The 17,380-nt window shown below is 45.0% G+C and overlaps 1 protein-coding gene across 1 annotated transcript in view; it reads left to right on the top strand.

The window, feature by feature from the left end:
- Positions 1 to 14,404, top strand: part of ZBED4 (zinc finger BED-type containing 4) — a 43,401-nt gene extending 28,997 nt beyond the window's left edge. The window contains exon 3 of the mRNA XM_036761179.1: positions 9,176 to 14,404. Coding sequence (XP_036617074.1) covers positions 9,533 to 13,054 — 3,522 coding nt within the window. The 5' untranslated portion in view covers positions 9,176 to 9,532 and the 3' untranslated portion in view covers positions 13,055 to 14,404. The remainder of the gene's footprint in view (positions 1 to 9,175) is intronic.
- Positions 14,405 to 17,380: the final 2,976 nt, after the last annotated feature.

The following is a 17,380-nucleotide window of genomic DNA, read 5'->3' as shown; positions in this document are numbered from 1 at the left end:
TCTTAGGGTCAAGGAGTACGGATATTTTAGCCCCTATATTTGTATGATTCCTAGTGGCTTTGCAGAAGAGTTGTGGAATTACATCTTAAAATGAGCAGCTGGCACCCCGAGATTTAAGACTCTTGGGTCCTTTCTGGTGGATTGGCCAGACCAAGATGGGACGAGTCTTACTTTTCAGAGGCTGCCAAGAGCCCTGGTACCGTCTTTATCTGTAGCACCGGCAGAAGTCTGGTGTCCAGGATGAAGTGGGGTGAGAGTCCCCTGAGCATCCGGCCAGCTCCATCAAAGACGTGCTCCCAAGGTGGTGCCCAGGACCTCAGCGTGATGACGTAGCCCACTCTGGACAGCACTGCCTCCATGATCTGACACTTCCATGGAACCACCTGCCTCCCTCACTTGCACCAGTTCTGGCCTTTGGTCCTTTGATCTAGCTGCAGTCTGGCTCTCCCATCCTGGCCTTACTTGTTCTGTGCCCAGCCTTGAACTTGATCTGCCCCTTTCTCATTTCACTTATGACTGCCCAAGAATCTCTTATCTGCTTTCTCTGGCCTCCATCAGTTTCTCTCTCTCCCTGGGGAATCTCCATCACCTAAGTTACTGTTCCTGCTCTAGAACTTCAGAACGTTGCTAGAGAAAGTCATGCCAGAGGCTGGGCGTGGGGCATGCTGCCGTGATCCCTGCCGCCCCAGAGGCTGAGGCTGAGATGGTGGGGTGCCTGCACTAAGGGTGGCCGCTGGCATGTGAGGGGCCTCCAGGCTCCGGGAGGAAAGGGGGGATTGGGGCGTGAGTGGCTCTGCTTCTGCGCTCCCAGGCTGATGCCCAAGTCACCAAATGCTTCTCCTTGATGAGATGGAGGTCATCGTGCACAGAGGAGGATCTGCTGGCCTAGGCTGGTGAAAAGGGAGAATTCACTGCCCCAATCCTTTCTCTATTTTTATGACTGGATTGACTGTTGGCATTGCAGGCCCCACTGGGTGTTAGCCTTTGCTTCCAGGCTCTTTTCAGCTTTTATTTTTTAAAATCCCCTAGAAAGAGTCCTTGGATCCCACATATTGCCTGGCTCGAGTGACCTGGGACCTCTTGCCCATTGTCCTGAAGGGGGCAGTGTTGGATAAGAGAAGGACTGGGGTTCTTGTCACAGAGTTTGGAGAAGTCAGCAGGGGCCTGGGCAGAGTGAGGGGGGCCCCGCCTTCTCCTCCTCCTCCGCCAGCTGTTGGTCCTGTTGGGGAGAGGGAGAGCAAGGGGCAGCAGATCTCAAAGAGGAGCATTGCTTAGGACCTGGTTCTTTAGAGCCAGGTGAGGTGAGGGGAGACTGTTAAGTGGAGAAACATAAGCTGTCCCCCAATCATGCAGACTCATTAAAACAGGCGTTATCCTGCCCTCATGGAGCTTCTAGCTTAGGATGGCTGTGGCACGGCAGCACCAAGAATTGCTGTATAAAATACAGCACAGTTTAAGGTCAATGACCCCCATACTTATTCTTCTCTATTACAAATCGCCTTGTTATTTTAAACAGCTTGAACACCCCTTCACCTAATGAACACCATCCAGTTAATAATTGGCCATGCCACTCATGACCCACTGCCAGGCATTTCAGTCACTGTTAAGGACTCTTCCACAGAGGATTACTTGACCACATATCTGTAGAAAGTAGCCACTTCATTCAGGTGGTAATGTGACATGGGGTAGTTCCTGAAGGCTATGAATTCACTACAGATTTGCCGAATGAAAACATGACAGGCCTTGTATGTTAGGAGCAGATTTTAAACTGTCCCTATCTTTATTACGTTGTCTACGTACTCTCCATTCATCTGGGCACATAGTAATCCAGTAAGCAATCTAGGTTCCTCGGAAATCCCCAGCTGGGCTTTCTGAACAACCAGAGATTTTGGAGGTTTTGAGCAAGATTCATTAGCACACATTCAAATCTGGTTCAGTGTCTGATCAAAGTTAGGTACTTGGCTAGCTGTGTGGGAAAAGCTTCACATGGAATGGGCCTTGGTTTACTTTTCCCCTTACAAAACATAAATGGGCTATCAAGCACCATAAATATTAACGTTTGTTTTTTAAATAATATTTTACTTTTTCCCCGGTTACATGTAAAGACAATTTTTAACATTTATTTTTAAAAAAATTTGAGTTCCAAATTTTCTCTCGACCTTCTGCTCTCGAGACAGTTAAACAGTTTGATATAGATTCTACATGTTCAGTCATGCAAAACAAAATATTAACTTTTTAAAAAATGTTTATTCCAAGAACCCTTTTGCACCTTGACCCCTCTTAGTTCACAGTCTTCTCTTAATGGCCAACATGGGCTCCGATCCACATTATATTGTTTGTGAACTTGGCAGTCTGACCTTAGGTCATTGCTGGACCCCACCCAGACGCTGAGTCCCTTTGGGAGGGTGGGCCTTGCCCCACTTCTGGCAGCAAGCTCTGCAGATTTGGGGGACATGCACCATGTCCGAGATAATATTGTCAGCTTGAAGGGCAGCAGAGACCCCCAGATCTAACCTGGGGGCTAGCTAGTTACAGAAGTGACCCCTGTACCCATGAGAATAGAACACAAGGTAGTGAGTGAACAAGTGTTGTAGGTTTGACCATCGACTTTAACATTCTCTGTTATAAGCTTAATAACTATCAACAAAAATAATCAGAAAATCATATGAGAGACATAATCTGACCCCAGAGCCTCCCTCTCCAAGGAGGCAAAAGCAAATGAATTAACAAAGAAAATGATTTAGTTTCATCTCTCCTTCCAGCCTTGCCCCCTTGGCCTTCCTTCTCTCCCTTCCTCCCTGATGTAGTGGATGCAGAATACTGAACTTTTGAGTCAGGAAAAGTTCTGTTAGCTCTGTGACCCTGGACAAACAGCTTCGCTTTTCTGATCCTCTGTTTCCTCATCCGTAATGCTGACTCTTACCTCACAGGAAGGTGGGATTCGTTCGTTTTGTGACTTGATTGCTGTCGACATGCTTGTGCCATCTTGTACCACTCACCATAGAACTTTTTGATGCCCCACCAACATTCAACTTTATCTTTTTAAAATTTCTTTTTCCTGTTCTCATGTGTTAATATTATCATCTCTGATTTTTAGAAAATTTGAGCATTTTAATGTGATTCTTGAAAGGTTTAATTTCTGTCAGAAATTGTATTTGTCCTTTAAGAGTTGCTTTGTAAAACCAATTACTTACTGTCCATAGGTTCTGGATAGTGGGCCTTTATTGGGCAGGGGTAGAGGTGTGGGTGAGGATGCCTCAAGTGCTCACCTGGACACAAAGCTGACCTTTTCCCTCGTCTCTCTTTGGTGTTCTCGTCATGCGTGCCCAGCCACCTACTGGATGTTTCACATGTCCCGAACCCAGCTCGCTGCCCGCCCCTCCCCGGAACTCCTCAAGTTCTGTTGAGGGCCCCACTGATGGCAAACTCATCTTTGCTAATCTCTTAGAACTGTCCCCTCTTCTTAGGCAGCTACATGGTGCAGTGGGTAGAGTGCTGGCCTATGAGGCAGGAGGACCCAAGTAAAGATCTGGCCTCAGACACTTCCTAGCTGTGTGCCCCGGCCCAGTCACTTCTGCTCTGCCTGCCTCAGTTTCCTCAGTTGCAAAATTCAGAAGCACTGTCATGTGTTTAACCATTCCCCAATTGTTGGGATCCAGTTTGTTTTGAAGCTCCTGTTGCTCTTTGGTTGTTTCATTTGAAAACCCCCATTTGGGGTTTTCTCAGCAAAGATAGTGGAGTAGTTCCCCCATTTCCTTCTCCAGCTCATTTTGTGGAGGAGGAAACTGAGGCAAACAGCTGGGAAGTGTCTGCAGCTGGACTTCCTGACTCCAGGCCCAGCACTCTATCCACTGTGCCACCTAACTGCTTTCAGGTCTTAGTTATTACAAAAGTGCTGCTATAAATATTTTGGAGTATGTAGGGACTCTTTTCTTGTCAATGGCCTCCTTGTGGCATAAGCTCAACAATGGAGCGTATAGTTCAAAGGGTGTGGATATTTTAGTCACTTTATTTGCCTAATTTTCAATAGAATCATACCATTTTACAGCTCCACCAACACTGTACTGGTGTGCCTTTCTTTCCACAACACCTTCAGCATTGACTGTTGACTTTTTGTCCTTTTTGTTAATTTGCAGGGTATAAAAGGTGGTTTTAATTTGCATTTCTCCTATTAGTGATTGGGAATATTTTTTCACGTGGTTGCATGACATTTGAGTGAAGCATGAAGCACACCGACTTCATCTTGTCACAATTCAGGGTCTACTTCAGTTCCCTTTCTATTCAGTTATGCATCTAGTCTAATTTCTGTCTTGTAAGAAAGCTTTATTCAGTTGTGGGGATTGGGAGAAAACCTAGCCCTGTGTGGTTGGGAAGCTGGACCACATGTACCCGCTGCACAGATCCTTCACGAAAAGCCTGGCTTACGCTGACCAGAAACGCAGTAAGATCGGAAGATCGATCCAAGGTGTTTTCTCACAGTAACCCATCCCAGGCCACCCCCGAGTCTCATCTGCGCTGGTCAGTCAGTCACTGTTTCCATGTTCCTTTGATCATTTACAGAGGAGGGGTAAGTGCCCCTCTTCGTGCCCCCCCCCCCCAACTTGGAAAGTCCCTAATCTTTCCTCCAGTTGGAATTCAGATGACCTGATGTTGTGTCCTGGCTTGTATCTCGGTAATTGTTTTCTTTTAATTAATTGGTCTCATTTGATGAATTGTTTTTAATACATAAAAATCTGCCTTACTTTATATTTAGGATCTTTGAACTGGGACTGGAGAGTCCACTGATTTTTTTTATCATAGCGTGTTTTACTAATAAATCATATGCCTTGGATTATTTACTCAGTTATTAATTATTCACCACAGCTGTAAATACACTGTAGTTCTTTTGAGAACTATTTGTTCATGTCCTTTGTCCATTTATCTATTGGGGAATGGCTACTAGTCATATTTACTTATTGTTTATATATCTTGGGTACCAAACCTTATTGGAGAACTTTGGTACAGAGATTGCTTCCCGTTTGACCACTTCCCTTCTTATCCAAGATGCTTTAATGTTGTCTGCACAGAAGCTTTTCAGCTTCTGTTCCCTTCTCTGCTGCAAACACAGTATTGCGTTCCTTCAGTCACTCTTAGTCTTCTTTTAAGAAGGCCCTGTTTCCACTGGCTCTCTTCCCCTCACCCTGATCCTTCTTCTCCTTCTCCACCTCTTCTCCTTCTATAATCTCAAGCTAGCCCTGTTCCTTAGTTTTTAAATTTCTTTTTTTTTTTAATGCCCCTTCTCAAAAAGGCTTTCTTTTGCTCGTTTCATCATCTATTTTCTTGGCTTGTTTATTCTAGACCCTCATTCTCTGATCCATGACCCCTGTAGTTGGCTGGTCTCCCTCTTTTCTCTATATTCTTCATGCTATCAAAGCTCCCAAGGGTCCATTCTAGAGTCTCTAGGTGCTTTCTGCCACTGCCTTGCAGGTCTCACCCGATCAATCCCCCTTCTCTATTGTGCCTCCCTTCCAGAACAATGCCAGCTATTGCCGGTGTCAGGGCACTGCCCTGTGGAAGGGCCCCTGGTTAGGCAGCCCACCACGGAAATATATCCTGTCTTGCTAACCTTTATTTTCTACATTTACTTGGAAATCTCCTTATGTCCATGCTCTCCCACTCTTCCAGGTGCTATTGCCCTGAGGAGTTCCTACTCCCCAGACTTGTTAAACACCAAATCCCCCAGGCCTCATCCAGTGTAAGGTCCACATCTCCCTTCACCCATAGGCATAGAACCCCCTTTGTTGTTGCTGCTGTTGAGTCGGGTCTAACTCTCTGTGACCCCATTTTGGGATTTTCTTGGCAGAGATACTAGACTGGTTTGTCATTTCCTTCTCCAGCTCATCTTACAGATGAGGAAACTGAGGCAAACAGAGTGAAGTAACTTGCCCAAGATCACACTGCTAGTAAGTGTCTGCAGCCAGACTCGAACTCAGGTCAGTAGACCCCCCCCACCCCTCCCTCCAAAGCAAGGTCTCTTTCCTTTCCCCCTCCTTTTCAGTCTTTACCTCTTCTTCCTCACCCACTCCCCTGTAGGCTCTTCTCTTTCTGAGACCACCAAGGTCATCCTCATCACTCTTCTCTTCCCCTTCCCCTTTTTGTGTCCCCTTATGTTGTACTATCAGCCCACAAAAGAAGCAGGATCTGCTCTCTCATCAAGTGTTGGATCGTGTTCCTTTGTTTTTAACAGTATTCATGGATGCCTAAACCTGTAGGCAGGTTTGTCAGGTTCCGCTTGCTTTCCTATCGGCCCCCCCCCAGTACATTCTAGAAAGAAGACTCTAACTGGTCTTTCTGTCGTCCAGCATTATTCACTACTCCTGCATTTCTTTGGGTTGTTCGGCGGTGAGTAATGTCTTCATTTCTGGCTTTCTTTTCTAAAAATGTTTCAAAATTTAAAACTCAAAATCTTATGGAAGTGAATGTTGGAAACTAAAAATAAATTAATAAATTAAAAAAAAAAAAACCATGCTCCAGTTACAGCACTTCTTACAGCCATGGCTTCTTTTGGGTAATATTTTCCACTGGCTTTTGGCTTTCTTGTCATTTTGGTTCCCTCCAAGACTCCATAGAGTGGATGGCTAGGACAGTCCCATGGACACTTCTCTAGGGCAGTTTAGATGAACTACTTTTTAACCACTGCATTTCTTTAATTCAGTCTTAGGGTGCCTTCATCAAAACATCATCGAAGGGGCAAGGCAGCTGGTAGATGGCCCTGTTGTCCTCTGCTCTGGTCAGACCGCATTTGGAGCATTCTGGTTATTTTTGAGTATCAGATTTTAAGGTGATCGTTGAAACCCTGAAGTGTGTACAGATGAGGGTTTTAGGAGTGATGAAGGGACTAGTCCACCATGCTGGGGGGACATTAGTTGAAAGAACTGGATGTTTTTAGCCTAGAAGAGGAGAAGACTTAGGGGAAACTAGGATTTCAGCATTTAGAGCCAGAAAGAGACCTTGGACATCATCTCATGCGACTCTCTCATTTACTGAGGAAGCAGAGGCCTGTGGAGTCTTAGTTGCTATTGCCAAGTATTTGAAGGCCTGTTGCTATGTAGGAGAAGAAGGTCCTGTCCAGCTTCAGGTGATAGACCTGGGAACAGAGGGGCCAAGTTACGTGGAGGCATTTTGACAGGGAGCATGGAGAAGGCCATGGGGGCCTGGGGGGTGCCTTGGCCTGGACAGGCTGGAGGAATCTTTCCCTCTCTTCTTCCAGATTTCCCTGGTTCTCTAATGGCATCCTTGGCACCTGCCCTGATATTGACTGCATCTTCCATCCTTCCTCTCCTTCTCCTCTTCCTTTTCCCTGATCCAGGGATAGAAACCACATCCCATCAGCTCAGCCTCCACAGTGACTTCTCTGTCAGCCATCTGCTGATGCAGGAAGCTCTCCCTGTTTGTTTCCCCAGCTCCAGCTATCAGTGATCTCTCCCTCCTGTGAATATCCATTATTCTTTGGGGTGGGGGTGGGGTGGCTCTCTCTTTTATGGTGCTTCATCTAAGATGTCTACCTTGAGTTAGAGTTATTTAAATACATGTCTTATGTCCATTACTAGATTGGAAGTTCCCCGAGGACAGGGACAGCATTTTATTAATCTTTGTGTCCTGTACTTAAGTTCAATCAGCAATTGACATTTAATCGTTGATTAAATTGATTGAGAATCAGTGATTGATTAATCATTTAATAATTGGCATTTATCACCTTAAGGTTTACAAGAGGCAGATAATGCAAGTATGATTTTACAGATGAGGAAGCAGACTCAGAAGGGTGAAGTCACACAGATAGCTAGTGAATGTTAAGGCCAGGATCCGAGCCCAAGTCTCTCCTGAGCCCCAAATCTTCAACATGATATGTGTGTCAGGATGATGTTCATTTAGTGCAGGTGCTGCCACTACTATTAGGGTTCCTTTTTTGTTTTCAGCTGTAATTTTCGGTATCAAAAAGAGATTTTTTCTTTTGCTTTCTTACAGAAGAGGAGAAATTGGGGATCTTAGCATGTCGAATAAAAAATATTTTTATGAGGTAGCTAGTTGGAGGAAACTTTTTTCTAAAAGATAGAGTGAAGTTGTGATATGAACAAACTTTCTCAATATAAATTAAGGCAGTCTGTAGCTGTTATGTTTTCAGGGGTTAAGCTTTCAGTACATTGGAAGGGGAATTAATTTTGTTTGCTTTAGTGGTATTGCACCCCTAATGGATGGGGTTTGGTCTGCTACACTTAAATCTCAGCCCAGAGGTTGATATTTTTTCTAGGCCTTCTTTAAATTTACTGTGTTTTGGCTTATTTCAGTAATTACAGTAAATTAAAGAAAAGAAAGTTACACTGAGGTTGTTACTCTTCATTTATGACGGCTCTTGCCAACATCTCTGTTCAAATTTTTGTAGACTGAAGGAGGGCATAAACGCTTGGTCAGAACACACATTTTGGGTTTGTGAGTGTTTTTGTTTTCCATCTCCTTTATCAGTGGATTTTTGAGTGTTTGGCATGGTGTTTATTCCTTTTCTTTTATTGAGTTTTTTATTGGTGCCTTTTGTTTTGTCAAAACACTATCCAGTCTCTCTCTCTCTCTCTCTCTCACACACACACACACACACACACACGTGTACACACTCCCCTTCCTAATAAAAAAAGAGAGTGAAACCCAGTTTCCTGATGGTGTGATTATGACTGACAGTACCCATCACTTTCCAGTTTAGTATTTTCCTGTTTGTTCACCAAAAGGAAGAATGTGATGTTTTGCTTTGCAACCAACATTGTCTTTGACATTTGACTTGAATGTTTGCTTTTTAGTATATCCATAGATACCATTGTAGTCATTATGTTTATATGTTATTCTTTTGGTTCTGCTTTCTTCACTCTGCATCAGTTCATATACATCTTTCCAGCTTTCATCCATGAGGTTTTAAGTTTAAAGAATCTCTTTTGTTAGGTAGATTCATGACATTATATTAGTGGTTTTTTTCATGGACTTTATTTAATGGGATGCGAGAAGTTAAAATGGAAGAACACCTCCCTTGGTTTAATTCTCCTTGGTTTGGGGGAATTGTATAAGAATTATGTGTTGTACATTTGTTGTAGAATAGAGATTTTAATGTTTGATTCAATTCGGTATTTAATTTGATTTCATCTTTTGTTTACAGGTGATACAAAAGGATCATGTTTACATTTGCAAGATGAATGGGATTCTGACTCTGAGAAGAGAAGCTGAACCATCACTGCCCACGTTTATGTTCACAACATGGAGCAGTTAGTACTCAAGAGGCTTAGAACGGTGACTTAGGCCCTGTGATGATCTGCTCTTAAAGAGACTTAGAGGGTTTTAAGAGTTATGTCTGCAAGTTTTCAGTAAGAGTTGACAATGAATCCTATTTGCAAAAACGGCCACATCACAAAAGACTGAAGATTGGATGTTTGTGCTTTTGCACAAACTCAGTTCTTTGGATCGAATTGTACTCATAAGTTCTCAATGTGCAATGATACAGCCGGAATAATCAATCATGGATAAGAATCAGGAAACATATCCAAAAATGGATAACAGTTTTGTGTTAGATAAAATAAATTTTAAGGTAGAACCCGAAGATAACATAACTAACCATAGTTTGGAAAGAATGGATTTTAAAAGTGAGCAAGAGGATGTGAGACAAACAGACAGCAGTGATGAACAAGCAGAATTCAAAGGAAAAAACTGTAGCAGTCGTCACCCTGGGAAATACTCTTCTCCTGACAATGAGGAGGACTACGGCTCTTTATTTTCCCAGTATAGCAGCACGCTGTACGATGTGGCGATGGAAGCCGTGGCGCAGAGCCTCCTTTCCGGCAGAAACATAAGCTCCAGGAAGAAGTCTCCAGCTTGGAATCATTTCTTTATCTCTCCTCGGGATAGCACTAAAGCAATATGCATGTACTGCATGAAGGAATTCAGTCGGGGTAAGAACGAGAAGGACCTGAGCACGAGCTGCCTGATGAGACACGTGCGAAGGGCCCACCCTACTGTGCTCATTCAGGAGAACGGGAGCATGCCCGGCATTGCCTCCTTTCCATCCCCATCCTTACTCCTCCCTCCGCAGCCTGCAGACGTCGGCGACCTGAGCACCGTGTTGTCACCTCTAAAACTGGTTAAGAAGATCGCTGCCAAGATGCCCTCCCCCGACCGCGTGATGGAGGAATCTGGCTCCGTCATTTCTTCTGAAGAAATGTCATCCGACTTGTCCATCTCAGAGAAATACAGCAAAGAAGAAGCACTGGTGGGCTCCTCTCCGCACCTGCCCGGTGCCCCGTATGACGAAGCTGTGGAGAGCATAGCGGAAAAGACTGTGGCAGTCCCAAAGAGCACTTCAGGTTCCAGGAGGAGATCTGCTGTCTGGAAACATTTTTATTTGTCTCCTTTAGATAATTCTAAAGCTGTCTGCATACACTGCATGAATGAATTTAGCAGAGGAAAGAACGGCAAAGACCTGGGAACAAGCTGTTTGATAAGGCACATGTGGAGAGCCCATCGGTCAATCGTTTTGCAAGAGAATGGAGGGGGGACGAGCATACCACCCCTTTATTCTGCTCCTCCGACTCTGTTGCCTTCTCTACTGCCCTCAGAGGGAGATTTGAATTCCGTGGCATCTTCTCCGGGAAAGTTGGTGAAAGAATCCCCTTCAGCCTCCTCTTCTCCTGATAGGCTAGCCGAAGAAATCCATTCTCATCTCAATCCTGGAGATGCTCTAATGGAAGACGTGTCTGTCCTGTCATCTTCTGATGATGTAGGGGAAGCATCCTTGGTGTCTTCTCCCGAGAAGCAGGGGGATGGATTGAGTACCTTAATATTTGAGCCGGGCACTGTTTTTCAGCAAAATAAAAAGATAATGAAAAGACTGAAGTCAGAAGTTTGGCATCATTTTTCGCTGTCTCCCGCAGACAATTTGAAAGCAGTCTGCAGATACTGCAGTTGTATGATTAGTCGTGGGAAGAAGGGAGATGTTGGTACAAGTTGTTTGATGAGGCATCTGTACAGGCGTCACCCGGAAGTGATTGGGAACCAAAAGGGCTTTATCGATGCTAGTTTGGCCAATTCTCCTTATGCCACTTTGGCTTCTGCAGAATGCTCCTCCTCTAAATTGACTGACTTGCCAACGATGGTTACGAATGATAATCAAGTGATCTTTCCTGTTAATAGCAAAAAGACCTCAAAACTGTGGAATCATTTTTCAATTTGTTCAGCAGACTCAACAAAAGTAGTATGTTTGCACTGTGGACGTACAATAAGCAGGGGGAAGAAGCCAACCAATTTGGGTACCAGTTGCCTTCTAAGACATTTACAACGGTTTCATAGCAACGTGCTGAAAAATGACACCTCAGAGACAGCGTTGCCCTCCGCTGCAGAGATGCGTGTGCCCCTGAGCGCAGAGTTACTAGGATCGTCGTCCTTGGATGAAACCAATGAAAAGTTTTCTGACTCTCACCCAGTTGCCAAAAAAATCACCAGTCTTGTAGCAGAAATGATTGCACTTGACCTTCAGCCATACTCTTTTGTAGACAATATTGGCTTTAACAGGCTGCTCGAATACCTGCAACCTCAATATTCTTTACCTGCGCCATCTTACTTTTCTAGGACCGCAATCCCGGATATGTATGATAACGTGAAGCAGATCATCATTTCCCATCTTAAAGAAGCTGAGAGCGGCGTGATCCATTTCACCTCTGGGATCTGGATGAGCAGCCAGACTCGGGAGTATCTCACCCTCACTGCACACTGGGTCGCGTTTGAGTCGTCGGTCCGGCCCCATTGTGAAGACTACCACTGCTCCGCACTTTTAAACGTGTCCCAGGTAGACTGTGACTACAGCGGGGTCAGTGTTCAGAAGCAGCTTGAATATTGGTGGGAAGCCTGGGTCACCTCTGTGGGCCTTCAGATTGGGATTACCGTGACTGATAATCAGAGCATCGGGAAAACATTAAATGAAGGGGAGCACTCCAGCGTGCCGTGTTTTGGTCACACGATTAATCTCATTGTCAACGAGGCTATTAAAAGTCAGAGGATGGTTCAGAACTTACTCAGCATTGCGAGGAAAATTTGTGAGCGGGTGCATCGGTCAGCAAAGGCGAAAGAGAAGCTCGCCGAGTTGCAGAAAGAATACGAGCTGCCACCGCACCATCTCATTCAGGACGTCCCATCCAAATGGAACACATCCTTTCACATGCTCGAGCGCCTCATTGAACAGAAGAGGGCCATTGACGAGATGTCCATCGAGTGTAGCTTCCGAGAACAGATTAGCTGTGACCAGTGGGAAGTCATGCAGTCTGTGTGCCACGCCCTGAAGCCCTTCGAGGCTGCGAGTCGGGAGATGAGCACACACGTGTCCACGCTGAGCCAGGTCATCCCAATGATCCACATTCTCAATAGGAAAATAGAAATGTTATTTGAGGAAACAATGGGCATTGACACCATGTTGAAGTCTTTGAAAGAAGCGATGGTAAGTAGATTATCCTCTACCCTTCATGACCCAAGGTACATTTTTGCTACACTTTTGGACCCTCGTTATAAAGCTTCCTTATTTACAGAAGAGGAGGCTGAACAGTACAAGCAAGATTTAATCAGGGAACTAGAAATATTGAGTTCTACCTCAGATGATAAACCTGTTTCCAATGGGTGTGATATAGGTTCACCATCTACAAACTCTGTTGGAGAGGACAGCCTCTGGTCGCTTATGGCCAAGCTTAAAAAAAAAGATCTAAAAGATAAGATGAAGCTGCCAGAAGAAATGGTGCTTGCCTACTTGGAGGAAGAGGTGCTCGAACACAACTGTGACCCCCTAACTTACTGGAATTTAAAGAAGTCGTCCTGGCCGTCCCTGGCCAAGCTGGCCGTCAGGTTCTTGGGCTGTCCCCCAAGCATTGTTCCTTCAGAAAGACTGTTCAACAACACATCCAATGAAAACAGCAGCTTTAGCCAGTCCAGGCTAATGATGGAACACTTTGAAAAACTGATCTTTTTGAAAGTAAATCTTCCCTTAATATACTTTCAGTATTGAAACGAACGAACAAGCTGCCAGGTTCAAGCGATTGACGCCTACTGGACATTGACCGTCTTTGTGACCGGGATGGTTGAGTCGCTCCGCGTAGGGGCCATGTATGACATCCAATCACTGACCCTGATTCCGAGGTTAGCGCCACTCTCCAGCTTTCAATCCAGTGTCTACATGTGCCTTATCCATAGTTCTTCAGGCCAGATGGTGTATATATGTTTTTTAAGGAGTCTGCACTAGGTAGAGTCTGTCTTGTCAAATTATAAAATACGACTATTAGGTTTTAATCCATAACTGTAAACTTTTAGGGGGGTGTCAGTCATTGTTTTAATAGAATGGCAAACAAGAGAGAGAGAGAGAGAGAGAGATGTACACAGTTTGACTCTGTAGTTTTTTTATTCAATTATGTAAAAACCATGAACCAGGTACTGTATTTTAGTTCAGCTTTGGGCGCTGTCCAGTGAAAGCTGGCTTTCAGAGGTGGAGGTCAAAGCCATCCTTTCCTGAGCAGGTGTTGACTGCTCGCTCTCAGACGCTCGGAGGGCACAAACAAACCAGACGGGGAGAGCCGCTTACTAGTACGGGAGATTTTTAGTATTCAAACACGCAACTAAAAGTAGAGGTATTAGGGAATATCTGTTATACAGGGATCTCTACAGAAACTTCCCATTGGTTTTTGTGTTTGTTTTTTGTGTTTGTTTTTATTCAGGTTTTACATTGTCCTTGAACTTCAGAAATATTCTGAGTATTTATATAAGCTGCTTGGTATTTTCACCAAGGTTTGTGAATTCATGCTTATGTTATTTAACACAGTGCAAGAAACCTACAGCAGAAGTTCAATTAATTGATTGTGAAGCCTTTCAAATCCATTTTGTGTGTACAGGCTAGGAGGCTCCTGATGTCAGATCAAGCGTTGGTCCCCGGGTCGATCGAATGCGTAAGAATCTGTTGTAGAAAACTGATTACTGTATTCCCTTCACAAGAATAGCCTTATAGACGTGGAGCACTGCTTAGTCTTTTTACATGTACCTAGGGATGATTCAGCAGGCACATGGGAGATTTTAGAATCCTAAGACATCAGAATAAAGTAAAAGTAGTCAGGTTTTCTTTGGACAGTACATTCTCAATATTATTTTTGTTTTAACATCTAGAAAAGGGGTCAATTTCTCATTTCAGTTTTTAGATGAAATATTTGGGGGGTAATAAGTCACTCATTTGCCTACGAATTTTTAGAAAAGTTGTAGTTTTGTTAAAATACTGTACCTTTGCCTAATCTAATTTTTGCATTTACTATGTTTTAGTGTATTTATAAATGGTGAACTCAGTTTCTGAAATTAAACATTTTATTTGCAATTTTCTAGTGCTGGTGAACCTTGACTTTTATTTCTAAGTACAATTTGTATAACTACACTATTATATCCCATCCATGTGTCAAAGTCTAACTTGATTCTAGATTGAAACTCAGTCAGGCATTGCTGTTAGCCTGCTGTGCGCTTTCTCAGGGGTCGGTGTGTTTGGCCTTTTGTAAATCCTGATCCTGGTAATTCTCAGCTCAGGAGGAGAGCTTTCTGGGGTCTGGAGCCTGCCCGCACCACGTAGAATCAAATGGCATCCCTGGCTTTGTGATGGTGACTGTTCGGTTCCTTTAAAGTTTTTACAGATGCCTTGTTTATTTTTTAAAAATTAACACCTTGCTCATCTGGTAGAAAATTATTTAGCTTCACCTGTGGGGAACAGAACTGAAAACCAAAAAGGAGGTAAACAAGGTCTTTGAATAGCTACAATTGGATGGTATAAAAAAGCACAGACCAAAAGATGTGCTTCATTCAGAGATTCACAGGCCTTCTCTCAGAGCCTGGTGACTCCTATTTACACACACTTGTAATATGCACCCTTGTCCACCTTCCCAACCCACGGGAGCAGGTGAAGCAGGGAGACATCAAGTCAGGAGCCCTGTGGTGGGGGGACAATGCTGGCTGACTGTGGTGAGGAGGGAGGGGCCAGAGGAGCATGAGGTGGGCCGTGATGTGGTGAACACCCATATCCCTCCCCCCCACCCCCGCCTTGTTCTGGGAGCATTCCAGAGTGTTAACGCTTTAGAAGCACAGAGGCAGCACGGCATGATGGGTCAGGATCTGGCCTTTCCCTTCCCAATCAGAAGACTGATTAAGACCTGCTTCTGACCCAACATGATCAGTCCCTGCCCCTTCATGGCTCAGGAGGCAGCAGCTGGTCTGCATAGGAGGAGGGAAATCCCCACTGGGATTCCCCAGCTAGGGGCCTGGGGCCTGGTGCCGTCGTCCCCCCTTGCAGAAACACTGAGGTCAGTTGCTCCCAGGTCTGGCTTCTCGCCCCACCAGACCATGGGGCAAGGTGATGTTTGTAGCTCCTGCTCATGGCACTCGTTGTATCCTTCAGAGATGTTGTCTTTCAGCAATGTTTGTCTTGATGCTGTTCTTGGGTCCATGGTTCTTGTGGTTCTGCTCATTCATACACATTTTCCCAGGTTTCCCTGAAACTGTCCCTCAGTTCTCACAGCACATACACATGCCATCAGTTGTTCAGCCGTTCCCCAACCGATAGGCACCCCATTCAGTCCCAGCTCTTTGCCACCACAAAGAGCTGCTATAAATAGCTGTGTACGTGTGAGACCTTTTCCTCCGCAGTGCTTCTTTAAAATGTTTTGCCGATGCCATAAAAAAAAAAGTTGTCATTTGCCAGTCCTCCCTTATAGCAGAAGTACAATCAAGCACAGGAAACTGGCCTTTTTAGAGCACCTGAGTTGCATCTCAATTTTATTCCTACCTGGAGAAATCCTCTCTCTCGTAACATAAACATTTGAATGCCAGCACTTAGTGAGCATGTCTGACAGTATGTGCAGCTTGAATCCTCATAGAGGGATGCTTCTTCCTTTGACCATGATCAGTCACTGCAAGTAGACTGAATTTTGCAGGCTGCAGATGTCCAAGAAATCTAACCCAGCCCAAGAGAGGGAATGGTGATCCCAAACTTAGAAGATTGTGCTGCTCAGACCCAGCTAGCCTTCTGGCTCAGCCCACCTCAGTGGGCTCCTTGCTCAGGCATGCACAGGCTGGTGTTGAGGGCAGAGGCTGTCAATTGAGCCCACTAACAAGAGACTAACACTAGAATAAGAAATTAAAAAAAAAAACTTAAAGACACCCTTCCTCTGCCCAAAAAACCCATGAAATAGCTGACCTCCATAGCCGCCGCCCCCTACTCAATTCAGAGACAGAACTCCAGATGGAAAGGACCTCTGGCCATCTAGTCCAGTGTATACCTCAAGAGGAAACCCCACTGGTTCGCACAAGCAGTCATCCTGCCTTGGGCTCACAGAGGGAGCCGCTACTACCACTTGAGGGCTGCCACCCATTACTCCAGGATTTCCTTTCAGACTCCTGCGCTCCCCACTCCCACCTCCAAGCTTAACAGTTTCTAATTCCTGTCACCGCCCTCTGGAGACCCTCCAGTTGATCGATAGCCCTCCTAAGGTGTGGCATCCACAGTCTGAACACGTCTCCCAGTGGGGTCTGACTAGGACAGAAGACGCAGGGATGAGCCTGGGTGTCGCGATGGTGTCTGACTGAGCCTCCCCTATCTTACCCTTGGGGAGATGACTTTTTAACCCCTATTAAATGTATCTTTCCATTTTAGTCACTTTGTCAGCATAGCTGAATTTCTTCTTACTGGGTTAAGTATTTAAGCCTGTTAGGCTTAGCCATCGGGCTAGCGTTGCAACAATCCGGCTAGCAGCTGCCGTGGGGGTGAAAGACCAACACAAGCCCAACAACAAGGACGCTGCCAGCACAGGTTCTTTTGGTCTGCTTTACTAAGGAAAGTAACATTAGGGGGTTAACAATCTTACCTTAATCCAGCATACAAATATCATTCGCTTAGTTCAGGGGGAAAAGCCAGCACCCTGAACTTCAGAGCAAACACAAATTACAGACATATACAATATAAACAAGCCAAATACAATTCATAGTTACCAAGAAGGTATCAACATCTGGGTTCACAAGCTGGAGGGCTCTTAACTACAGCTGCCCAGAGTCTCCACACCAACAGCCCTCCAGGAGTGGGAGCGCCCAGCAGCTCGGTTCTCTCTTTTTATACAGTCCTTGGACATCATCAAACATCATCTGAGCGACCAGAACTCAGGCTCCTACTATTGGTTCTGGTCTTAGCAACTCCCCTTAGGACCCTGGGGGCTTCACGCCCATGTAGGCTTAGCACCTAGTAGACAGGGGTTTGGGCCTGGGGCTTTGCACCTAGTAAGGCTTAGGGACTGGGAAGAACAGCACAGATCCCTAGGGC

This window comes from Trichosurus vulpecula, chromosome 5 (genome assembly GCF_011100635.1).
Source record: "Trichosurus vulpecula isolate mTriVul1 chromosome 5, mTriVul1.pri, whole genome shotgun sequence".
NCBI classification, from domain to species: domain Eukaryota; kingdom Metazoa; phylum Chordata; class Mammalia; order Diprotodontia; family Phalangeridae; genus Trichosurus; species Trichosurus vulpecula.
This window is presented reverse-complemented; position numbering and strand designations above follow the sequence as displayed.